The 26,534-nt window shown below is 41.2% G+C and overlaps 1 protein-coding gene across 3 annotated transcripts; it reads left to right on the forward strand.

Annotated features, from left to right (window-relative positions):
- nap1l1 (nucleosome assembly protein 1 like 1) lies at positions 1–26,286 on the forward strand. 3 transcript variants are annotated; one of them, XM_022749029.1, is made up of 16 exons: positions 1–106; positions 5,991–6,029; positions 6,938–7,026; positions 9,947–10,049; positions 13,700–13,841; positions 14,777–14,869; positions 15,276–15,404; positions 15,648–15,719; positions 15,812–15,951; positions 17,634–17,779; positions 17,916–17,935; positions 19,129–19,251; positions 19,483–19,515; positions 20,070–20,120; positions 21,956–21,992; positions 24,389–26,286. In XM_022749029.1, the coding sequence occupies exons 2-15, from the start codon at positions 6,013–6,015 to the stop codon at positions 21,959–21,961; spliced, it is 1,164 nt and encodes a 387-aa protein (XP_022604750.1). In that variant the 5' UTR covers positions 1–106; positions 5,991–6,012; the 3' UTR covers positions 21,962–21,992; positions 24,389–26,286. The 3 variants fall into 3 exon arrangements, with proteins under 3 accessions (XP_022604750.1, XP_022604748.1, XP_022604749.1); XM_022749027.1 differs by lacking the exon at positions 21,956–21,992; XM_022749028.1 differs by lacking the exon at positions 21,956–21,992 and having other exon boundaries at positions 14,777–14,857.
- The last annotated feature ends 248 nt before the right edge of the window (positions 26,287–26,534 follow it).

Here is a 26,534-nt window from a genome sequence, read left to right on the forward strand (position 1 = left end):
ATCTCTCTCCCTTTTACCGCCATCGGAGCGGAGTCTCTTTCTTCCACGGGACCGCTTCACTGCGCAGCGCCGCCTAACCTGTCCAGCCTCCGGCCAGAGAGCGAAGGTAAGGGACAGAGCTGGGAAATGGCTTCCCTGCCAACGCCCCAAACTTGTGCGTCGTTTCATAAGTTAAATTTAATTTCTGCTGCTTTAACAAACAGACGACAGAGGGAGACGGCTGTGCTTTGCTAATGCTACTAGTCAAGTCAGACAGCGGCAGCAGCCATTGAGACTGGCTCCACCATGATGTGTGTTAACGTTACACGCGATTAAAAAAATAATAAAACAACGATTATCATCCATGCCCGTTTCCCCTGGATTGTTCCGACAATCATGGCACTGGTAGAAACAACAAAACGTCGGATAATCCTCGTAACTGTCGGCGTTTTTCGACATTTGTTGACACGTGTCTTGTATCTTGTATTTTTGGACTTGACCTTATTTTTTGGAGGATGATACCCAGGGTGGGGAACTGGGGATGGGAGTCTGGACTTTAGGAGACAGCACACTGCGGCTGCTTTAACTGTAATATTATAAAACGAAAGCCGGTTTAAACATGGCACCGGTGCGTTGGCAACACTTCTTGACTGGCCCATATTTTGTAGCTACAGCACCGTGTTTGTCGAAGCTGTTCCTCCCACTTGCTCAGCCCAAGTAGTGCGCATCAAGCTAGCAGCACACAAGCTAGCTCAACTAGCCGGACACACCGAGGCAGTGCTTTGACAAGACCGGGGCAGGCCGGCTAAAGTTAGCCTGTTTACTAGCCAGGGGCCGGCTTGTTTGTGGAGGAAGCGAGTGGACATTTGTTGTCAGGCGTCGGTCGGTAAACGTTTCAACAGGTTCGCTGTCTTGCTTTGGGGCAAATGAAGTTAATAATGTGCCTCTCAGAGAGAGCATGCAGGCGCCCACCCAGGGCTTTTTGTTAGTCATTGATGGTTTGCTAGACTTGAGCATGCAACACGTGGTCGCTGGGCAGGATTAGGGGAAAAAGGCTTGTCCCAGGAAGGAAAAAGTGTGTATGGTCAGTCTGCTGGACCAGTGTTACATATGTAGTTATAGGGTTCGCACACATATATAAGAAAAAAACTATTGTCTAGTAGCTATTTGGTATTTGTTAGCTTTTTGACATGGGATGAGGTGATTCAGACGTCCCCTATGTGTGTATGGATGGCAGTAACACCACAAATTACACATGTCCTAAGCTGTAATGCTGCCAAATATTATCAGATGTCTCATATTATGAGTCATCACTTGGACAGATCAGATGTTGTTTTCTTGATGAGATGGTGGTTCTGATTTATTTTCAAAACAAAAATATCATATTGCACAGAGACTTAAACATGTTAAGATATTTTAATAAGAAACAATACATAACAAATGTTCCCATAACTCCTCACAAGCATTAGCCACATGCTATGAAATGGTGGAGCCTGGTCTCCCAGCAGAGTAGTTCCTCCACATTGCATTGTTTAGCGGCAACTATTTAGTCCATTTTAAAAAGAAGGTACTGACCTCAACTTGAAAAACTCTGTCATCATATTTTGCGCAACATCAGTATACTTGAAAAATATGTGCTGCTGCTAAGAGCTTTCTGCAGTACTTTCCCATCAATAATTTGGCATTATAGAGAATACAAGATGACTGGGGTGGTGGGTGTCATCTTACCTTAGATATTAGTGTGTGATATGGGGCACATGTGCAGTTGTTTCTGTCACGCTTGTGCATTTATTCACTTGGGCCCTTGTTGACTAAGAAGTGGAAGCCTTAAAATTTATCACCATATTAAAAAAGTGACAGAATGAAGCTCTCAGTTGAGAAATGGGATGTAATGAAAGCCAGAAATCAGAGTAAACAGAGTCTGCTCTCTTTATCAGTTATCCCCTTATGAAGGAGGAAACAATTTGATCCATCATGTGAATTTATTCTGAGCTCAGAGAACTGTCACATCAGCTCTGTAGTTGAATAATCTGGTTTTATTAGCTGAATGTAGGCCAGCTAATATATGTAGAGATGGTGATGATATGATTTGCAGAAAGGATATTTGTCCTGCTCATTTTTACAACTTGTTACGACCTAGAGGTCTCCCAATTTTGGTTATAATTGTTAGTCCTCTGTATAAAAAGTATGTTCTTAGTGGGAATGTGACTAGACACGTTGGGGAGTTTGAGAGACCAGTTCTGGTTTTTGGAATCAGAACCGTGCTGCTGTCAAAGTGTTGCCATCTAATCAGGTACTGATTTATCCCTGGGATGGCAGGTGAATGCAATTAAAGATCTGACGGGATGAAAAGTCACCAGGAAGGTAGCAGACCAGGATTAGGGACCTTTGCCATAGTCTCAACCATGTTGAAATGTCATTCAGATGTTCTTTAGGTTATTTCAGACAGATCATGATTTCAGGTGGTGCAGGGTTTATGGTAATGACTTTCCCACCAGGAGAAGCAATATGAATTTATCTATCTTATCTGACAACAAAGTGAGAGAGGGATTCTGGATTAGGCCCGGTAGATGTGGTTGAAATCATTATTGCAATATTTGTGTCTAGTAAGTTTATTTCCCAATATTTCATATTTCATTTCAGTATTACCATTATATTATTTGCCAAACTTGTGCAAAATCGCAAGATATTCAAAATAGGGCGTCAGGGATGTATGATCTATGATATACTATCTTAAAGACAAAGAAAAGTAGCAAATCTCACATTAGAAGCTTGAACCAGATGTTTGGCATTTTTACTTGAGAAGTGACTCATGATTAATTGTAGCTGTTGACTTATCATTGTAGTGCTGGTTGAAAGCAATGAACTATGTCACGTATGTGTAATACAGAAAGAACTGAGTAACAAATCTATCACACATTGCTCTGAATCATTAATTTTGGACATCAGAAACGTATATAACATAAGATCATCCTCAGAATATGTGTCTGCTAAACATTGATACATATTAATATTGAATAGAAGCCAGGTTGTGATGTCAGCACTCTTGCTAGCAGGACTGAACTGAATTTCATACAATGAAGCTAGAAATGAACCATAGCAATAAATCTGAAACTGACCTTCTTTAATAACTATAGCACTGCAGCATATAATTCCTTGTGGCGTTTGCATACTTACACCCTTGAAATAGACCAAGAGGGCTTTCTACAGGCAGTATTTACTAGCAATTGACCCAGCATCTTCTGTCAATTCCCCATCTTTAAAAAAAAAACAAGTGTTAACAAGAAGGTAGTTCTTGTTAACACTTGTTAAACTACAAATTGTTTTTCTGAAATAGCTCAGATGTACAGCTGTCAGTCTTCAGCAGGAATTGGATGGTTCTCCTTTTTAGTTATTACAGAGGATGTATAAGCTAAATGGCTGGGTTTAGATAATGTGTGTTTGAAAGCATCATATATGAAATGCATAGTGTAGTGGAAATGTTTTTGCATTTTGACTATAGGCAAAATGTGTATACATGTAGTGGATTGATCAGCTGCTGCCTTTAACCATACCTCCAATTCTGCCTCTCTCAGTATATTTAAAAAGGCAACAGAAACAACTGTAGGAGACATGGCTACGCAGTATGTGACAGGGGAGCCGGGGGGACACGGGGAGACCAACTGACCACTGCTCAGTTTAGCACGGGCAGTGACACAAAGCAGGTAGTCGGAGCTAACCAGCCATGAGACGCTCCACTCAGACTCCTGTGCTGTAGCTCAGCTTGTGGCCCTACTACAAGAAGTTCTCCTGTGTCTGTGGGAGAGTGTCAGTACATAGCTGAAGACTGGCTGTTTATGATGCTTAAGGTTACTGTTTAATAGCCCTAAATGTCTTAAGATTTGAATACAACATAGCTATTGGCAGACCCAGCCACTGCGGAGAAATAAATGTGGTTCATGTACAGTGTTGTTTTGCTCTTATCAGCCTTGTTAACACTACCAGCAGCTATGTTTAAAAGGTGCAAACAGGGAAAACAGTTAGCCAGTATTTGGTCCCAGTTAGGGAGGGGCCAGAGAATTTGTCTGAATCGAAGTAAAAATAATAATAGTAATACAAACATCACATACAGATACAAGCTCATTTTGAGCAGAAAAGCTGTTTTTACACACAATAGAGCTTCAATTTGTTAACATTATATATGAACAAAATTCTATGTGATTATGTATAGTGCAAATAGTGTAATTCCTCTTTTAGACATCAAGTGGGCACTAGTGGGACAGGTGCTCATTTGCCTCAAGTGTTGCTAGATCTTTCTTATGCTCACTCCAGGGTTTTAATTTTTAGCTTGGGTCACTGCAGTGTTGATAGGCCAGTGTGGAGGGAGTGACAGTCAGGTGGGGCAGGAGGAACCCAAACGCTGAACATAACACAAAACATTTAAGGCCTGTTTATAACTTATTACACCTCTGGGCATTTGTCTTTTTAACATTGATCACATGAGTTAAAGTTACTTTTATCCTAGTAACACCATGTCTGTTCTGTCCGCATCTGTCAACCACAGATGAACAGCAAATGTGTCTTACCTACATTTGAGAGGCGGGTTTTTGCCCAGTCTTTAATTCATTACAAAACCATAGTCTTGTGTTACAGCCACCTTAGCTATTGTGAGTTTTGACCCTGTCACTTCCAGGTCGTGATCTGTTGCCTTACTGTCTTCTGGGGACCGACTGTCAATGCAAGTCTCCCGTCTGCCCCTCTGAAAAGAACGCCGTGGTAATCCAGCTTTCTCGGGGGAAGGAAGCTCTTGGAGGGGGCGCTGGGTGGTTGAGTCACAGCTAGGTCTGATCCTGTCTGGACCAAGATCGGGACTTCTTTTATAAGCATGTGGCCTGCCTTGTCCAAAGCCAGGGTGTTCGGTTAATAAAAATGCTCCTTGTCCTCTGAAAGCAGGAAATAGGTTGTTTCAAAGCATGTGATAGGCTGAGAAATCAACTCAAATCTCTGTCTGCTTATTGCTGGGGTCCTGTTGCGGTCAGTAATGCTGCCCAAAAACATTAGTTTTAAGTGGAGACCTGTAAAGTACTGGAAAATTTAAACAAAACCATCAGTCAGAAGTTTTTATGCTCAAAAACATCAGCATACTTAGATTTTTCTAAGTATCTTGAACAGCTGATGGAAGAAGGTTTTTATAAAGAAAAGGTTCTGCTCTGCTTTGATCTTTCATCGGATGCAGGCTGTGAAATGTTGTATTGCTTGCTGCATAGCTTCCTTTTTCATATGCATTTCCTCTTGTATGGGGGTAGTAAACACATACACACACAGCAGTAATTTGCAGGAGTAGGATTATTTGTGATCATTTTCTTTTTTTTTTTTTTTTTTTAATTAGAATGGTTGGGATGGAAAGATCTTAAAGAAATTATGTAAGATCTCGGTTATGTAATAAATATGTAAGTATCTATTGTTTTGTGGTGGTTTTACTGGTGTATGGCCACATATCTGAAGTAAAGAATGATCTATAACTGAAATCCTCATGGGAATCAGTTGGTTACTTCAGCCTGCTAGAGTCAGATGACATATTAGCTTTGTCTGTCTGGAGGTCTGTGTGACCAAAGTGAACACTATCTGAGTTCTTAACTGTTTGTTTCTATACCTGAACCCAGCCTGTGCTGGATGTGTCCCAGCATCTTGTCTTGCAGGCAGTTCAGGATCTTCTCAGATTATGGAGAAGTAATAGGGGAAAATCTATTAGTGTTTATCCATAAAATCAAATTAACTAAACTCTGGTGGTACATGGTGGCACTGCCTCGATATAAAGAACACTAAAAACTTTTTAAAAGTTGTAGCTGTTTCAACTGTCATTCACTGTTTAACACCACCGTGTCGTGCTCTAAGCAGCTTAAAATTAGCATCAGGAGTTATTTGTAAATGCTGTTTGACCCAGATCTGGTGACAGTCAAATGTTACTCAACATTAATTAGCTTGTGTCCTCCAGTACTGTGGAGCTAATTATTTTCTCTTCTGTTTTTTAGCATCACTTAAGACTCAGCTAAAATGGCAGACATCGACAAGTAAGTACATCTTCCATCAATCACTACCATAAACACTTGGCCTCTCTGCCGCCTGTCTCTTCTTCCTCTTTTGGTCTGTGGTCTCTGAGGTAGACTTGAGGGGTCTTTGACAGTTAAAAAGGGATACACCTGCTGTGACATCACTGATGTGGGTGTGGTCAAATACACAACATGATGAAACTAACAAAGGGCAGTGCAGCAGGCTGTCCCTTAGTAAGCTCTAGTGAAACATTTGTTTAGGTCTGTTTAGGATGCTGTGCCCACACACAAAACAAGACGCCTCATGACACAGAACGATGGACCTGAACATCAGTCTAACCGGAGTATAGCTCCAGTGGTTGTCACACTCACACACACTCACACACACACACACACACACACACACACACACACACACACACACACACACACTCCCTCTACTGTTGACCATTGATTTTCACCTCCTGCTGAAGACAGACAGGAGGATGAGAGCAGGGTTCAGTATTGTGCTTCTTCTGCACTGCATCTTAAAGGTGGTGTCATGTTTCACTGCTTAGAAAGGCATTATGGGTAAATAAAAAAAAGACTCCTGTTTTGATTACTGCTGGAGTTTCTCTTTTAGAGCGTCGCTGCATCCAGTGGTCAAAACAGCAGCCGTTAAATATGCCCTTCAGCAGAGTATTATTACTTATTTTCATACTTAAATGCTCTTATGCACATTCTGGAAAACTTGAGGTATGAATATGCAAGATTCCCTGGATACATTTCAGACTTTGAGAGTTTAATTTCTGTTTTCCTCAGCCTAATCATGGTACACAAGTAGTTTGGTGGCCAGTGTTAATCCTGTGTACTCATAAACACTCTGAAGTGTCTGTGTTTTGGCTGACCTTCCCATCTGCCTCCCTCCCCCTGTGTGTCTCCCTGAGCAGCAAAGACCAGGCTGAGATGGACCCGGCAGATATGGAGGATGTGGAGGAAGTGGAAGAGGAGGAGACCGGAGAAGATGAAAACAGCAAAGGTAAGCCTCTCTGCAAAAAAAAAAAGCAATAGTGCTGCAATAGTATAGTTATGAATTATACATTCACATGTATAAAAATGTCATTCCAGTAGTAGAGTAGCAGTTTGAACTCTGTGTGGCTCTGCCTCATTTTAAAACTGAGCAGAGATATTTGCATGACATGATTTTGAATTGTAGTTAAGAGCTGGGAGGCACTAATCCGTTTTATTTTAGGATCTGGATGCTGTTTATGCATCCTTTGATGCTCAATAAATGATTCAGACGGCCTCTCATATATTAGCCTACTCCCACCTCATTGTGAATAGATATAGATGGTTGTTTGGACTTTTTCTATTTATAGCAGTTGTGAAAAGTCTTTTAAAAAGGCAGACTTGAAAGAAGACAGCTCATTCTGGCTGCCTACGACTGATCTGTCATAGCCACCACACTCTCAGGAAAAGCTGTACATGAGGTCTGGAAGCTGAGGGGAGATTAGAAATGCATGAGTAATACACAGTTACAGCTTGGCAACATTAACATGCAGTGCAAACTCTTGTTAAGAAACCTCACTTCACGCATCGAGCTGCTGTGAGACACAAGTAACAAACTCAAGGACCCACAAATCTCAGCTCTGAAGATTTGTGAAAGTGAACTAAACAAAAGGTGAAAGTATGTCTGGAGCCACCACAGTGTAAATCATACAGCCACTCACATCCCCAAGTTCATTTACTGTCTACAGTTTGACTTTTTCCTCTTTGAAAATAAGGATATGTAAGTGCTGTCCTGACAAATACATGGGTCAGGTTCCAGGAATCAAACCTTTAACCTAGCAGGTGTTTGTACCATGCTGAACTAGGTTATGGTACTGGAGGCTGAGACCTGAAACACTGGTCAGAGCACAGTAAAGGCAACTGATGATTGTGATGTCCATCCCATTCTTGTGAACGTGATATATCAGCAACACATTGACGGAAACTTCTTCCAATTTGGCACAGACATTCACTTGGACTCAAGACTGATTAGAGGTCAAGGTCAGTGTGACCTGACCAAACACTTTTTAGCCATAACTCAAAACTTCTCACAGCAATTATGACAAAATTTCACACTAATGGTGAATATTTTATGACTCTGGATAAACAGGGATGTCTGTTCATGGAGGAAAAATGTACATAGCACTAAAACTCTTCACTCAAGTTCTCTTGCGTTAAACGTGGTCACCTTCTCACAGGATTATCCCCAAATTTTCAAGGCTGTTTTATCTCTCAAGGCACAAAAAGATGAGATGGCTTGTGTTGTGCATAGGGCTGGGGATATGGCCTATGAATAATATTTTGATTATATCTCTCTCGATATTTTGAAATCTCCCCTAAAGCACTTAATAAATGCGCGATATAACCATTTGATGCATAAAATCTCCTCGGTATGATGATTCCAGTCACTGCAACATTTGTCTTCATTAAAACATCTTTGTTTACTGTTTATTCATTAGTGGTTTCTATTGGAAACTGTGTGTACCCCTAGTGGAACAGTACATCAGGAGCATAATTAGTGAAATTCCACTAATCAAACACTCAGCTTCTGTGAATTCAAATCTACTGTAAATAACTGAATTTCAGTTGTTTTTAAAGGCTGTATTTTCTGTGGAGAAGCAAATGGTCAAAGTCACAGAGTGTATGGTCGTCAACAGGACACCGTTTGGTGAAAAACAATGTCCTCCAGAAGGTGGACCTGTCTCTGCGGTAGCTGCTGACCCTCATTGATTTATCCACCAAAAACAGCATTTTGTATTGAAGCATCCAGCCAGTATCTTGTGTTGCACAGGTGTATTTATTTGACTGAATGCAGCGTCTCAGACAGCTGATCTATTGTAGCTGGTAACACATTATAAGCAAAATGCCCAGGATGTGCCAACAGAGAAAAGTGACTTCCAATCTCTTTAATCTTCTCACCTGCCAGCAGCAATCTGACTGAGCTTTGATAGGTGCAAGCAACGCGCTGGCCACTTGGATTGTACCATCTGTCACCTGTCTGGTTTTACAAAAGGAGAACACCCTTTATTGCAGACTGCCACCTCTTGTGCCTGTGCAGCTCTGGCAATGTGCACATTAATAACCAGACTTCATTCAGTCTGTTCCTTTTTTTTTTTTTTTTTTAACTTCAAAGTATGCAGGAAGCAAACATATTGAAATAGAGGTAAAAACACACCAGGTAATGGAAAGATGACAGAATGCTTTGAATAGGAAACTGCTCACATACTGAAAACATACACAATGCTGAGATGTGCAGTTTAACTCAGAAAGGCTCTGATATCGCAGCGAGGATCAAGTCACTTTACTGAGTAGAAGTAAACATGGTGTTCTTGTGCAGCTGGTGATTCCGGTCCCCAGCATGTTCTCATCAGAATATGAGCAAAATAACATTTTCATACACTCCGCTGGGGTGGGAGGTTTATAAAGTTTTGAAAAAAGTTCTCCAGGTGGACGTCCCATGTGAACTAGACACCCTGTATTTGGGCGCCCTGCCACCAAAAATGCTACTTCTTTGGATTGATATTTATAAGGAAGTCCAAAACTAGAAAGTGGTTAAATTGGATGACATTATTTATGAAATCTTTAGAATGGAAAGAGTTACTTTTTGTATTGCAGCAGGACAAATTTATGAAAATATGGGAAAGATGGATAATTTCTCTTTTATTTAAATAATATATTATTATAGTATTTTTTTTATGCCTATGGTTTGATTTACTTCAATTGCTTCTGTATCTATTTTAACTCAAATTAAAATTAAATGTCACCAAATTACTTTTGGTGACATTTGAGTCTTACAGAAGGCTTGGATGGAAAAGTCACATTGTTTGAATGGATGATGAAGAAACACAATAAAAAAGAATTGATTAATTTGCCTTCATATTGCACTTTTGACGATATGTGTTTGTCCTCAGCTCGTCAGCTGACTGTGCAGATGATGCAGAATCCACAGATCCTGGCTGCGCTGCAGGAGAGGCTGGACGGTCTGAACGGCTCGCCGTCAGGGTACATGGAGAGGTGAGGGATCAGATCTCAGAGCACGTTTCTTCTGCTCGGCCCGTCTACACTTGTCACAGAGCAGAATCAGCTTCACCATAGTTAGCAGACGTTCAACACCTATGAGGATACTTAAGCAGAGGAGATGCTTTTTAATCTGATAAAGGCTATTAAACTTTTTATTGGTCAAAACTACAGTATGTCAGTTTTCCATTATTATAATATTGGATACAGCATAAAACATAAAAGCGTAATAGATTTGTTTTTAATCTAAAACTTTTAATCGTGTTTAATTCTGTCGCTGTGGCTCATCGGTCATAGGTTGTAATCACTTCCTCTCAGATAGTGGGTGGATGTTTCTGCTCATACTTACATGCTAATTAGTTTTCTAAGTGGTGACCGAGCCGCATTGAGTAGAGAAGCTTTCATACAAACCAAGTTCAAGTGAAGTTCAGTTATACTCATCTGTAGCAGTGATATTCCACTAAAACATTAAGCTGCGATGATGCACTAAAGAGCCAACCATTCAGCCTGATGCTGAATGGCTGAGCCCATACACAGGCTACAGGCAAGTTTCATTGTGGTGCTGCTGAGTTGCTCAATAGCAGAGAAGCAAAAAGGGAAAATTGGCGCATCTTCACAGACATCACTTTGTACAGAGCTGCTTCACCAGCAGCCTGTTTGATACACAGCCATTGTTTAGCTTGAATTTGACTGGCTGTGTTGAAGGATAGAAGATAGTGGACAACCTGAGAGTACAGGAGAAGTTACTGAAGTCGATTTTAGCTGCCAAATTTTACCTGCATTTGGCAGCAGGTGGGAAATTCAGACTCAACAATTGCGTCCTCAAATAAACATAATCCTCAAACACAGACTTAGGACGTCAAAAGACAGTTGTCCATTCACTGCAAAATGCTAAAACAAAAGGAAAATGGCAGACACTACTTTTCACATGGCTGTGAGCACCAAGTGTCTCACTGCGTCATGTCTACCAAACTGTCCAGAGAAGGTGAATACTTTGTCTAGCCTTTTGTACGTTTTATGTACTAGATGAGCTGAAAGCAGCGGCTCGATGGCGAACATGTTAAATCCCTAAGAGCAGAGGAGCAGTCGGAGCTGAGATGCTGTATGAATGTAGTCGTGTGTCTTGGCTGCAGGGCTCTGCCACCCACTGTTCCTCTTCTCAGCAAAAACAGCTCTTTGATCAACTTGTCAAATGTTTGGCAGTCACCGACAAACTCACCAGTTTGACCGTCTAAGCACTTGGGACCAAACATGCATTCCCTTGCCAGGATAGTGCAGGCGTTTTAATTTACCATACTGCAGAGAAACGTACCTCTGCAGCTTCACTGAGGCTCTTTGACCACTGTGAGACATGAATCAAGACTCTGTGCTACGTGTTCAGACTCAATTGTCAAGTTATAAAACCTAATTTCATATAGTAATATTAATTAGTTACAAATTTCCAGTTTATTGAAACTGGTATCCAGCCTGAGGGAAACATTGATGGCATAAATATTAGGTACAATATCTTATTCATTCAACCTTTTTATATAAATAGAGTGGACAAGACTCAGTTCTTAAATTCATTTTGTGTGTGTTTGTGCATTTATAAACACCAACTGACATTACAACATTGAGCTACAATCGCAGAATACAGCATAAACATTTAAAACCTGAAATTAAGGGTGGGTGATCCAGCCAAAAGATCATATGACAATTCTTTTGAGTAGAATCGCAGTTTCTGCTCTGGTTTTATTCTGAAAGTTCGTATATTTCCGACGCTTCTCTTGAATATTTACCTGATCACTGCCATTCTTCACACACAATGCTGTTTACAAAAATCTCACTTCTTGCTTAGTTCAGATTAGGGCTGGGACGATTATCCGACGTAATCGACGTTGTCGATTATAAAAAATTATTCGACGTGGTGTTTTAGTGTCGACGCGTCATGTAAAACCACACAGGATAAATGTTCATAGAACAAAACCGGAACTTTCTAATGGGACCGTTTATATCCATCGTCTTTGGTTTACCCGGATACAAGCGCAGCACAAGGGCTGGGACAACGCGGTGACGTAATTGAAGTCATTGACTACGTGAATGATTTGCGTCTGTGTAATCTATTTGAACAACATGGCGGGGTCTACCAGCAGTACGACGGAGCGTGTGGAGCAACATGCGGCAAAAAAAGGCTCACACACGGTCCTCCAAAGTTTGGGAATACTTTAATCTTGACACCAACAGTGCGGTAGTCTGCAGACTCTGCAAAGTGCATCTTCATTTGTGTGTGTTGGACGGGGCAAATTGTTATATTAAATGACTAACTGGAAAATAATTGCAATAAGATTACTGTTAGGTTAATAAAAAAAATAATCGTTAGATTAGTTGAATAATCGAAAAAATAATCGCTAGATTAATCGTTTAAAGAATAATCGTTTGGGACAGCCCTAGTTCAGATTCAATATTCGTTTGGACAGCGCTGTTTATTTATAAGGTGCTATATGTAAGCACTTTAATTTGAAACTTCAGTCACTGCTGACCCCTTCCAGTATTAAATGTAAAGGTACGGGATGTAAGAAGAGAAATTCTGATCCGATTCATCTAATGATGAGTGAACAATATTGATAGATTCAATGGGTTCAACATATTTTTCAAGCAGAAATACCAGTCTCTGGTTTCAGCTCCTGAATGTGAGGACTTGTTTTCCTTGTCAGATATAATTACGAATTAAATATCTTTGGACAAAACAAGCTATCTGACATTCTTAGACTAAAATGATTAGATGAAGAAAATCAGATTGAATGAATAAATGATGAGTATTAGCCCTACTTGTCAGCAGTTTGTGAAGCATATGCTGTAAGATGTGTACAAGTATTATCTAATCGACAGAAGACTGACTTTAACTTTGGTACAGTTCAGAGCTGAGATGTAAAACACCTAGTTTCTCAAGTGGAAATGGTGACAAATGCAGGTAAATAATCACTAATCCAAGGTTATGTAGTTGAGTTTGAGTTCATCAACATGTCATTTAAAAGAGGTTTGATGTCCTCCTTAAAGATTTTAAATGTTGTAATATTGAGGAACCCACAACATCATCCAGAGCAGGAATCAGGCCACGAATCCCCGAAGCATAAACCAATAAATCTGTGTACAAATACAACATCATTTCTTCACTGTGCTGCTAAATGAAGCAAAGCTCAATAAAACCTGTTCTTGGCTTAGTTTCAGTTTGTTTAAAGGAGCGTACTTGGAAGGCCACCCTGACTTACTGGAGATCCTCTGGGGAGAGAGAGCTCCTCTGCAGTGAGCTGCTGTGCTCTAAAGCTCTCAGCAGATTAACTTCAGAGGCAGGGTCCTCTCTGCTACCATTTGCTCCCCATTAAGCACATTTTGTCCTGTGTTTTTAAATTTAGAAGCCTGCAAGCAAAATGATTAATACATCTATCTTTAGATTTCAGATTCCATAAAGGGCTGCCCAAACCCAACCAAAATAGCGGTGTTTCACTTGATATTCTGTGCACTGCTTTACAGTTTATAGATTATTTATTCATGATTGGCCAGAAGTGCAGCGATTGTAGCTGTTTGTGTTGAGTGAAAACCTCATCTGTATCCAGGATTTCTCCAGGATTGTACTCACATCTTCTCTGCTCATGTCTGTCCTCCCACAGTTTACCAAAGGTTGTAAAGAGACGTGTAAACGCCTTGAAGAACCTACAGGTCAAATGTGCCCACATTGAGGCCAAGTTCTATGAAGAAGTACATGAACTGGAGAGAAAGTATGCAGCCCTCTACCAGCCCCTCTTTGACAAAGTACGTCATTTACACACCTTTTTCATCCTCACTTTCTACTGACACGGTATTGTTTAAATGGAAATACATGTCTGTTTGATATGAAGTAATTTTCCGTATACATGGACGGCTGTGGCTCAGGAGGTAAAGTCGGTCGTCCACTAAACAAGTTCAGCAGTTCAATCCCCGGCTCCTCCTCATGTCGAACCCTCTGTATGGATGTGATGTATGACTGTGTGAGCGAATGTGTCATGTATTGTAAAGCACCGAGTGGTCAGTAAGAGAAAAGTGCTTTATAAGTGCAGTCCATTTATACCTCTTTCATTTTCTTTTTGAGCCCACATGTATTTGGACAATTCAACACTCTGTGCTAGGTCAGTTGCATTAGCATCTTAACCTTGAGGCTCATTAAATAACCAAATAAAATAAACCAAATTTCTTGTCATTGGTCTGAAAGTGTAAAATACACTTGAGTGATTCTGGTTAAAGAAGCAGTTTTTATACTTTAGGGCACATGACTCAGCAAAATTGTGTTGTTCAGTATGACAGACATGATGTTCAAAACATGGCAACACACGACTCAGGTGAGGTTGACCCTGCTCTCAATCTTGATCCTGATCAGTTTTGTTGTGAGGAGCCATTTTATAAACAGTTGACCCTCATGTTTCCCAGGTGCTTAGTGCAGCTTCTCAGCCCTATTTGTTTTCATGTAAACAAACCCAGGATGGAAGCAGCTGCTTCACCACGAACGGCCCGTGTCGTCATGTCTTTCCCCTCTAGTGAAAATGACTCGCACTTGATTTAACGAATGACCCTTTTTTCTTTGTATTTGAGGTTGTATCATTTTGCTTTTCCCAAAGACTCACCTCAGACGATAGGAAACACAAATAAAGAATAATGTACATCACCCCAGAGCCACAAGTACAAAGTTTAACTGTATCCCATCTCCTTCACAGAGAAGCGACATAGTGAAAGCAGCCTATGAGCCCACAGATGAGGAATGTGAATGGAAGGCAGATGAGGAGGAAGAGCTGACAGTAAGTAAGCAGGTACAGGTGACGTATACACCTGCATGCTTCCTGTCTGACTGAACATTTTCTGCTTTTTATATCTTCTTTCATTTCATGCATCTATCTCAAATGCTCACCCAGAACTGGATAAGCTTCACTTCCCAAAACAGGAACACTGCATGCAGCTAATATTAAATGGCCATGGATTCAAATTCAAAATCACTACCATTGGTTTCAGCTGCAGAGCATCAGTAGAGTTGATGAAATCAGTGTAGTGATCTATTGCTACTATATAACTGCAAGCTAGTTCTTATATTTTCTCTGTTCATCTGGTCCCTGGTGCTGTGTGGTGTCTGTGTTGGTGGTGAAAAGCTTTTTATACAGAAATAGAGAAAATGGTTGAGCAAGCCTTGTTTTTTGAAGAGAAAATGTCTCCCTCACTCAGGACGAAATGAAGGAGAAGGCCAAGTTAGAGGAGGAGAAGAAGGACGAGGAGAAGGAAGACCCCAAAGGCATCCCTGAGTTCTGGTTAACGGTTTTCAAAAACGTGGACCTGCTCAGCGACATGCTGCAGGTAGGCCCGTCCAGACAGCTCCTGGAGAGGCAGAGAAAATGGGTCACAGACGGTTTTTGCTTACAGCAATGAAGAAAAAAAAAAATCAGGGTTTGCTTCCACCTGCTGGTGAAGTTGTGTAGAGCATGAGTTTTAGAGGTGGATTATAACACAATATATGGTATATCCTCAGCTGTAAGTTCAAACAATACAATCTACCTCTGTGGTTTGATCTAATGCTGTGGTATTGTTTCTCTTCCTCAGGAACATGATGAACCCATCCTTAAACATTTACAAGATATTAAAGTAAAATTCTCAGATCCAGGACAGCCCATGGTGAGTCAGCTGGCACTGTAACATGGCTTACACCAGTCTGTTAATTTAATAAATGACTTGTGTGTAAACATGATGTGGTTTGGTTTCCCCAGAGCTTCACGTTAGAGTTCCACTTCGAGCCCAATGACTTCTTCACAAACACAGTGTTGATGAAAACCTACAAGATGAGGTCAGAGCCCGACGAGAGCGACCCCTTCTCTTTCGACGGACCAGAGATCATGTGCTGCACAGGGTGAGTCCAGCACCCAGTTTTATTCAGTTCGGTGTTTGTCTTAAAGTTCCCATATAGTCTAAAGGTAGATGTCCATGTGTTGTTTGATTATAAAGCAGGTCTAGGTTCTATATTAATACTGTGAAAGTATCAAAGCCTCAGTCCACAGAGAAATGCACACAGCCTGTATTCAGAAACTGAGCCTTAAAATGAGTTGTCAGGTATTCTGTAACTTTGTGATGTCGGGGTTTTTCCTGCATAGAAAATTGCGAGGCGGCTGCCTCCGTCAAATTTTGTTCCGCCTCCCGACAAAATTCTACTAGGCCTACTTGTTTTCTCGGTACTTGGTGGATTTGACGTTTGTAACTGCAATTGCGGCTGTACGCCACTACGGTAATGTAGTGGCACTGTATCGTAATCCGTGCATCAGGCAGAGCCATCCGAAATTGCCAAAGAAGAAGAATAAGAACGCACTGGATTTTCTGCCTGTGGAAGGAGACGGCAACCTGATTTTGCTGCTATTCTCACAAGTGAATATTATCTCTTTTACATCCAAGCACACCCAGCTTCTTGAAAAGTTTCCCTGAATTAATGTTGCATCCCATCGTGTTTTTTTTTTTTTTTTTTTTTTTGCAGAAATGTCACCAAATCACAGATTATTTTAAAAAGACTTTATGAGGAGGAGAATTGCGAGGACAGGTGAAACAGTGCAGAGTTCAGACATCATTAATTCTTCTAATATGGGAAAAAAGTTAATTTGTGTTACATTAACTGTATCTCATCAGTGTCAGGACTGACAGTAGGCCTAGTTCTCAGTCACAAGTGGAAGGTGCCAGTGGAGGAGAGGATCAGAGCGAGAGAGGAGTCAAGGCGAGAGTACCAAGTCTTTAGGAGTGTATTAACGAGTGTATTAAAGCCGACGTTTACATGATTTTAACATCCCTGGATGTCAAAGCTGTCACCATTGCACACAACCTTGCAGGATTTGGTTTCTCTTGGGTTTTTACCAGAAATCTGCTACATTTTTATTCGACCTCTGTTAAACCAGCTATTGTGGCTGTGTGTGGACTGAAAACTTGCTTACTCACAGTTACAAGGTGATATCCTCCGCGTGGTGTCAGAGCTCTGAAAAAAGGATAAGCTGCTTGATTGTCTGATCGACCTGTTGTTACTAGAAGCCTGAGAGAGGAGATGTAAAACTACATTGAGGTGGTTTTTTGTTTTTAAAATCACAAATATATCTTCTTATGGATCAACACTTCAAATAAAACACAGGAAAAGTGTAAAATATAGGACCTTTTTAAATTTAGTGAAACTCATTCGTGTTGTGTGTGGTTGTGTATTGTGTAAAGTTTTCAAGCAGTTTGCAGTGGTCGTTTACTTTTAATCTCAGTAAAACTATGACGGGCATTGTTTATTTAATGTCATGCTGTCAAAGTTTATTGTTCTGTTTTATAATATCAGCCTCATTTTTTCTCATGGCCCGTTATTTAATAAAACCCACCTCCACAGCAGCCACCATGACCTGCACCATTCTCTCTCACTGTTATCTCTCCACCTCTTCCATCTCGACACCGACGACCTCACCACTTTCGCTCCTAAAATAAATCCCAAGATGTCATTTAGATTTGGCATTTTAAAATGTTGGACACTGACCTTGCTGTCTGTCACCGCCTCTTCCTCCTCCTCATGTTTCACCACAGTTGCCCGATTGACTGGACAAAGGGCAAGAATGTCACGTTGAAAACGATTAAGAAGAAACAGAAGCACAAGGGCCGCGGCACGGTCAGGACGGTCACCAAAACGGTTCCCAACGACTCCTTCTTCAACTTCTTCACCCCACCAGAGGGTAAGAATGACGGGGCAGAAATGTCAGGGTTTAGTCTAACATAGCACGTTTGATATTGCATTTGATAGAATGATTAGTTAGAGCTTTGTTCCACCTATAGTGTTATTAACTTTATCTATTCTCCTGTTGTTTACAGTCCCAGAGAATGGAGAGTTGGTAAGTCATTGCACTTCCTCCAACTGTTTATGCATCTCATTTTACTAACTGGCAGTGGGGGATGTTTGTTTTGTATACGTCCCCAATCCCAATGTCCACCCTCATGGACTCACAGGCTTTGAGGCACGTTCCTGGTGAGTCCATGAGGTCACAGGGCTGTCCCACTGTCAAACCATCGAGGGCATGAGGGCTCTCTAGCAGACCATTTGGGCCCTTTATGCACACGTTCTGTAAGCCTGCATTTATGCAGACTTTGCCTGAGGGAATTACAGCGTTGTGACACCAGGAGATGCCCAGAAACATTAAAAAACAAAAAGTTAACAATCGCCATAAAAAAGAACGGTTAATAAAGAAGCATGAAAGGAATTCAGCCTAATGTTACAAGAGAAATTGTTACATGTGAGCAGTGTTGTGCATGTTAATATTTTTAGTTAACGCTGAAATGAACGAATCAGTTTGAGACAGACATTTTACTGGTCAACACTGACAACTGCATTAGATGATATTACAGAAGTCTCCATATTAACAAAGAAATGATCTATTAAAAAAGAGATTTTCTGGTGTGATGTTACTAAACTGCACAAAGCTTACTCATATTAACCAACATGGCTGATCTGATTCTTCATACCAACAGTCCTAATATGTGACTTCATTAACAGAACTTGTTTCCCTCTTACATTTGATTTCAGTGATTTTAATCAATGACATTTACAAGAATATTTACAATCTTTCAGAGCACCCTGACAAATCATAAGGTTATTATTTATTTTATTTATTTATTTACTTTATTCTCTTGCATCATTGTTCACAGAGCTATGCAGAAAAAATAAATATGTTGGCCGTATGTTTTACTGTCTAAACTGGTCTCAGAAGCTTGGCCAGTGAAGGTTTCCAACTCCCGTGAGCTTGGTTTTAAAACCTTTTAAGACTCCATTTTCCAAACTAAAAGTTCTGAGATCAACCACAAGCAGCGGTTTAAGTTAATGTCAGTGCAACATGAAAATCAATAAGTGGAGATTCATCCATCAAAGTACTACAGTCTAATGTAGCATGATACCAACACTGACTACCAGTAGTTGTATTGAACTGCTGAATCAGATTGGACCTTTAAGTTCAGGCCTGGTTGCCTCATATTAAAACCTTAGGCAGTGCAGAACACAGGAAATGCATGAATGGAATGTCTCTCTCTTCAGGACGAGGACTCGGAGGCAGTTCTGGCTGCTGACTTTGAAATCGGCCACTTCATCCGTGAGCGTATCGTACCTCGGGCCGTGCTCTACTTCACAGGAGAGGCCATAGAGGATGATGATGACGACGTGAGTATCAGTGACTAATTTAGAGTTTGGCTGAGTTGTCTTTAAACTGGACCATACTGGATTGTAAACTGATTTTAGTAATTAAGATAATTATCAGCTGGTCTAATGCAAGATTCCTTAGCTGTTCAGTATTCTTCACTTAAAATGTGACTTTTGTTTTTTGGGGAACAAACATTAATTCAAGTTGAGTTTTAATGTTTCCTAGCTAATCCTCATGTTTGTGCTTTACAGTACGATGAAGAGGGAGAGGAGGCGGACGATGAGGTGAGATTATTTAGGCCACTCAGCATAATTAATGTGTGAAAATGATTGACCCTGAACCTACCAAGACATTACCTGGAGGAGCTGTATGTAAAGTCTGGATCGACTTTACTCTGCAGCTCCAGAATACAAAATCTGTGTAATGTCAGTTTGAGCACATGTGAATAGAAAGGGTCATTGTCTGGAGAATTTCCAGCGAGCAGGTGGACATGTTGATGATGATTCTATTATGCGACTGCTGCATAACCAGAGGAATACAAACACCCGAGGGTGAAGAAGGGTCATTTACATGAAGAATGTCTGACAGACGTCTGTTCGGACAGCCAGCTGATACAGGTTTCGTGAGCTATCATTGCTTTGCGTGTATTCACGTGCACGCACATCGAAAGACCAGGCGCACTTAAGACTTACTTTTTTCCACCCAGCTGATGCTCTCTGCTCCTGATTCTCCGGGCAATGTCCCGAGTTCATATGAGAAAACTGCAGTGGATAACAGTTAATTGTGGATGTGTTGAGGGAACCCAATAGACTGAAGTTGCTGTGTGCTGTGTGTTCAGGAAGGTGAGGAGGAGGCTGACGAGGAGAACGACCCCGACTATGATCCCAAGGTGAGCTCACCCCTCCTAACACACACACACACACACACACACACACACACACACACACACACACACACACACCCTCCCTCTAAAGAACTGTGGTGTTCTGAGAAAAGACCTTACTCAGCTGTTCTCAACTCTGTTGGCTCAGGGCACTCTTTCCAGCTCAGACTGGAGGCCGTGATAACTGCAGTGAGCTCTCGATTCACAAGCACTTTTTTTTGTCATTACAGTGAGAAACGTTGTGCAGTAAACCATCCAGTGCCCTCTGGGTGTCCTGAGCTGCAGGTCGAGAACAGCTGTGCTAAATTGACTTGTCAGATTTTCAACATACAGAATACATACTGTCAAATGCATCTCATTTTACACCAGCTTTTGGTTTGCTTCAGCTTTTATTTTGTTGTCGTGATCTTAATTTGGCTCCCAGACTAAGACAGAAAAAAAACACTCCTCCTCTGTTCACCATTGTCTTAACCAGATCTTGATCTTGTAATTATCACCAGTCAGTTAAGTCTGACTGTTGCATGCTGTTACTAAAACCTTAAACTTAACCTTAAACAGAAGGATAAGGACACCAGTGTACATATGCATCCATTAGAGACGTGTAGGTGGTTTGAATGATAGCACACACAATGAAGTGCAAACCTGCAGAGGCTTACTGTAACTCAACTGAGACAAATACCAGATCCTCTCCTGTAGACTCTGTTTATTCACTCTTTTTTTGCATCACTGCACTCCTGATGGAGGTAATTTAGATGTAGATCAGTGAATAAGCAGAGAGTACAGAACAGTGAAAACTCAAACGTATCGCTACCTCCACTAAGACAAATGAAAATCTCTTGATGCGTAATGTGTTAAAAGTATGGCGCCATGGCGTGTGTTGCTGAGCTTTTACTCTGCAGTTTTTCAAATTTGCAGTTTGTGTAGGTTATACTTGAAATTATTTTTTCAGTCCACATACATTGGTTTAGGACTTTTGCTAAAGTGACAGTTTGGGTTACTTGATGTGGGGGTGTGTGAGGTAGTTATCTATAGTCAGTGTGTTACCTGCAGTAGATTCAGATCAACTCGCTCTCAGTTAGAGAAGCAGCAGGAACACCGGTCCAGAAGCTGAGTGATGTTTTAGCCACTTAAAAAAAAGCCAGTTCAGTATCAGTTTAAATATACGCTTTATTTTGAATATTTTTACCACTTAATCTTGCTGTCAAACAGTCTTTTCCTTTGGAGAGGAAACAAGCAACCCTATGTTTAGCTCTTTCTAACTCAAACAGCTGATCTGCGGCCTAATACAGTGCTGTAGTTGTGCTATTGCATTGGAATACAGGAGTTCGACGGTTGAGAAAATATAGTTCACAAGGAAAGGACTGTTTGACATCAAGATAAAGTGGTGAAAACACTCAAAATAAAGTGTACACTGAAATCCATATTAGCTGTTTTTTTGTTTTTGCGGATGTCCTTGTTCACAGCCGCACATCACTCAGCTTCTGTGGCAGGCTACTTTTCTAAACTGAGAGCTCGCCAATCTGCAGGTAATACAGTGACTATAGATAAATACCTCACACAACCCCACGCCCTGAACTATTACTTTAAGTGCAACTTCATTGATTCGGTCTGAGTTTAGGGGCTTTTTTTTTTTTTGCAGACTGGAGCCGCTTGTAAGTCTGACACATGATATGAACCAGCATGACCTCTGCTTCTTCTTTGCTAAACAAAAAAAAACGTCTTTGACATTCTGTATTCTGCTAGTTTTTGCTTTTTTGTTTTTCTCCTATTCATTAATGTTTCTTCATCTCCGGTCACTTTGGCATCTTTTGTCAGCTACTCTTTAAATTTTTCCTCACTAGGTTTAAGTGGTGACAGTAGAAAAATAACCCTATCCTGGTAGGTAAAGCTTGTGAATTGTCAGCTTACTACCATCACACCCCACCCCCACCCCTCCTCCTTCAGTCTTGATTTTAACTTTCCTTTTCCTCCTGTTTTTTCCATTGTCCATCCATCTCTCTGCACCCCCCGTCCCACACATGAGCACCCTCTCCTCCTTTGCCGCCGTGCTGCACCCTCCCGATTTACTAACCCACTGGTTTGTTGTTGGTTTTTTGAAGTTTAACCCATAGTGAGCTCTGCATTTGCACCTGTATCATTTCTGTATGTTGAAGATAGTCCAGCCCTCCCTTTTTGTTTTTTGTTTTTTTTCTCCATGTTGAACTCGTCCCGTCCACAAACGCAAGCTAGTTTTTGAGTTATTGTCAGGATGAGGGTTTGTCTGCCATGAATTCTGTGCTTTATTTGTGGATGTTTGTTATAATACCCATTGAAACATCATTAGTCCATTTGTTCATGATTTTATCCTCCTTTTCTTGTCTACATGAGTTCTTTTTATCTACCATTTCTCTATAGATTGGTTTTTAAAAGCCTGTTACTGTTTTGAAATAAGGTCTAACCAACAGTTGGCAGATTTTAAACAAAGTTTTTTTTTTTTTTTAATACCTCTAAGGGTGGAATCAATTCTCAGTAATAACAGCCTGTTTTCATTTGAAACATGATTGCATGAAGCAGATAAAATAAGAAAAAAATCTGAAGTCTAGATAAGTCTTTCAACAGATGCTGCATAGAAGCAGTGAAAATTCAGTCTAGTAGGTAAAATTGTAAAGTACTTCTGGGCTTAAAACTTTCAAGAGTTCAGTAAAGGTCAAGTGTATTGCACGATGGTTAAAATGACCTTGCATCGTGCAGTCAGTGTGGCATCAGGCCATAGAGAGCAGCCTGAACAGCTGCAGTGTGCCATCACCTCCAGAAGTGTCTAATATCAGCTGGAAGGTCGCCATGCCTCAGTGTGATGGGTCTTAGTTATCTTTCTGTGCTCTTTTTACCTCTCTACATAGTGAAGGGTTTCCTTTGTTTTTGGCAGCTAATTAATTTCAGGCCTGAGGTTGTTTGAAGTGTTTACATTTATTATCTTGTAGCAGCAACATCAGAAATAAGCACCTTTTGGCAGGTACCTGTGTTTCAAAGCTTGTGTCCTCCTCAAATATATTCTCTTCAAAGGGCTCCATAAAGTCAGCTGTTACAGTCCTGTTTACTTTTCTCTGTCCCAATATAAGTTTATTATGAGCAAACTTCTTCAAGCTGTCAAATATTGGTATCTGCCTCAAAAATCCAGTGTTGGTTGGGGTCTATGGTGTAGATTTGAAAAAAAACAATTTCTTTCTGCTTCTTGTAAAACTTAAAACCACTCATTGTTATGATAGTGCAAGAAAACAGAGATGGCCACAAGAACGTAGGGAGAAAAAACTAAACAACTTTTGGTCAGCAGGAACAATTTCTGTACTATAACAAAATATCAGGTTAAGCAGAGCGCCATTTAACAACAAAGTCCCCATTAGTCTGTATGAAGTGTTTCGACTGCTTACTCCCACATCCTAACTTGTCTTGGGAGCTCCCTGGTGGCTCATTGGCCTCAGTGTGTACACTAACACATTGTCCTGGGTTTGAATCCAGCCTAAGACGTTGTTCTACATCCCAGTCCTTCTGTTTAATGTCTTTTGTGTTTTTAAAAACATCTGCAGTTTGTGGCCCCGAGAGCCTAATACCTAAGGTTCATACCACATAGCTGCCCGCTCTCTAGCGAGGGGACACTTGTTTTTTGCCGTACTCTTCCCTCCCCACATTTCCTGTCTGTATCTCTGCTACTGCTGTCATAAGATGGGGAAAAAAAATCCACCACAGTCCAATTATTTTTTGGGGGGGGCATTGCCTTAGCAATAGTGGAAAGATGACAGTAAAGGACAGAGATGAAACAAAGGTCCCAGGAGGGTTTAAACCCCGGGGACTTTGCTTTCATGGTCGGCCTCCTAATCCTTCAGCCATGGGGGCGCCTTGCACACCTGCTCAGTCTTTGTACCCCGAAGGTGCCGATGTAGCATTTCTACCAGGTCATGGGTCACTTAAGAGGATGTTGATCCAAAACACTTGTGTAGTCATAGCACTGATAAGTGTGCTACTAGGACACACCATAGTGATCCCAGTCTGTCCAGTGTGAGTGTGTCAGTCATCACGTTCATATCTGTGGTCTGTCTTTTTTTAGCTGTGTGTTCAACGCAGTCGGGACGTGAAACTTTGCCAACTGTACTTAGATTTTTAGAAGCTTGTTGAATGTTTGAGGTCTTGAAGTGGCTTGGCTGTGTGTACATCAGATTTTGGTATGTGTCTCTCTCTTTGGAGCAACTATGGTCTTAACAACCCCCCCCCCCCCTCCCCATCCCTGTGATTTCTTACAGAAGGATGCAGCCCCCCCAGCTGAGTGCAAGCAGCAGTGAAGCCTGGCCTGGCTGCCTTGAGGATCAACTGCACTGTAACAGCTTCTCAAATTTAAAAAACAGAAAAAAAAAAAAGATTAAAAAAAAAAAAATAGTTACTTACCGCCTTATAATGTTTTGTATTTTTCTTGGTAGAGAATTTGAAGAAAAAAAGGTTTCAAGATTTTTGTTACAAAAACTCATGGTAATATACTGGGAGCTGTGAGGCTCAATATACATAGTATTTTACTAGACCTGTTTTTTCCTTCTCTTCCTCCTTCTCTGTAAAATAGATAGAATACAGGAAAAAATCTCCCTCAAAAAGCATGAACTTGTTTCTTCACTGCTAAACTAGTTTGGGTTCTTGTGAAGTCTTTTGTTGTATTTGCTCTTAGACAACAGCTGTGGTTTAGACTGCATCACGGCAACGTCAGTTTATAAATAACACCCCCCACCCTCCCCTTCCTCCTCTTTCTCCTACCAAAGTTCCAGGTTGGTAAGTTCTGGTTGTCCCAGGTGAATCTTTTTTTATTCTTAGCGGGGCCTTTAGCACTTGTTAAAAGCACTGTAGCATTTCCAGCTCATAGAGATGGGAGGACAGATGGGTGACCGGCAGCTGGGTGTCCATTCCAGTTTATCTAATCTTGCTGAGCATGAGTTCTGGAGTTGGTGTTTCTGGCCACTTCCTGTGCCATTTGTGCTCGACTACTTTCCACTCTTGATACATTCCAGTAAGCAGACTGGCTGGCACCATCGGTGTACCTCTCTCGAAAGGAGTCCACCTCTCTCTAACTGGACGGACTCTTTCTAAATTGAACAAAAAATGAAGTTTGTTGAAGTTTGACTTCTTCGTCACGTAATCGGTCGCTCCCAGCGCTTGGTGCAGCCTGGTCGAGTCTCTTGAACATTCCAGAGAATCCTTTTTAGATGAGGAAGAGCAGGAGACAGGTGGACAGGATGGCCAGTTCTGGGGCCTCCTTAGGGCCCAGTAATCCAGTGCTTCAGGCTCCTTGTAGGCTCGCAGTGGCATGGCTGTCGTTTCTATAGCACTTTGTACTAGTGTGTGGTGTACCAGTGGTGTCCGTTCATCGGTTATCTGTCTGAGTATTCCTTGTGAGCAGCATTTTGACGCACCCCCGGGATGGTGCTGTCATCCTGCTCTGTGGACGGTTCAACTTGTGCTATCTGGTGTTAAAGTGCGTTACCTTTCTTACCGGGGGGAGGGAGGCACACTTCAGAGAGGAACAGGGTTGGGCAGATGTAGCACAGGGGATGACGATGAAAGGCCAAACCAGGTTTTGACATGTAGAAGTATCGACGTGTCGGGTTCACCAAAACCCCCTTTTTCTCTTCAGTTCATGATATTTACCTCTTGTGTCGCCAATTTGTGACTGGTCAGGTGACTCTCGTGGATCTCGGCCCCTGAGGTCTCCGTTCATTTTTATCACTGTGAAAGAAAGAGGGGAAGCGTGATAAGGCCATTGTGTGGCCAATGACCCACTGCCCTCCCCAACCCCAAACCCTCCTTCCTTTGTTACCCAGAAGGCCACAGAGAAGCATGTCAGAGCAATATTTAAAGCCAGGAGGGGGACCAAGACGAAACGTAGCCTGCCTCCTTCCCAGTCCATTCTTAATGCCTTTTTAGTTGTGAAAACAGCCAAGTGTTGGTTGTGTTGGGCAGCATCAGTGTCCGCTGTGGAGAGCCAGGGTACTTCTCATTCTGCAGGGAGTATTCAAATCATGTTCATTGGGAAAGGACGTGACAGGGTTCTGTAGGGTCCTTCTGAGCAGCTGTTGTCAAGGCAAAATGCTATGCTACAAAAATACTAATGTACTCAATAACTGTACGTGTATGTTCATGAATAAATTGGTTAAACATGTCTGATATGCTTGACTCGTTTTTCTTAATGTATTTTTGTTATTTTTAATGAAGCCTGAATGTTTATATTTGTTTGATATTACAATTGTAAATGTAAATCCATCCAAAGTATTTACACAAGCTGGACACTACCAGCCGGTGATCACTGCTAGAGTAGGTTGGACTAATAGCTTTTATGGAAAGTCTTGTGCCAGCAGAGGGCGTAATTGTTGTGATGTTGTGCTTCTGATACACTTGGCAAACACTCCA

The sequence above is a fragment of the Seriola dumerili genome, unplaced genomic scaffold, assembly GCF_002260705.1.
Source record: "Seriola dumerili isolate Sdu_G_001 unplaced genomic scaffold, Sdu_1.0 BDQW01000138.1, whole genome shotgun sequence".
Lineage (NCBI taxonomy): Eukaryota > Metazoa > Chordata > Actinopteri > Carangiformes > Carangidae > Seriola > Seriola dumerili.

Coding starts and splice junctions, on each gene's coding strand:
- nap1l1 (XM_022749027.1), top strand. Junction 10,050..13,699: donor CCGTCAGGGTACATGGAGAG/GTGAGGGATCAG, acceptor GTCCTCCCACAG/TTTACCAAAGGTTGTAAAGA. Junction 15,405..15,647: donor TGCTCAGCGACATGCTGCAG/GTAGGCCCGTCC, acceptor TCTCTTCCTCAG/GAACATGATGAACCCATCCT.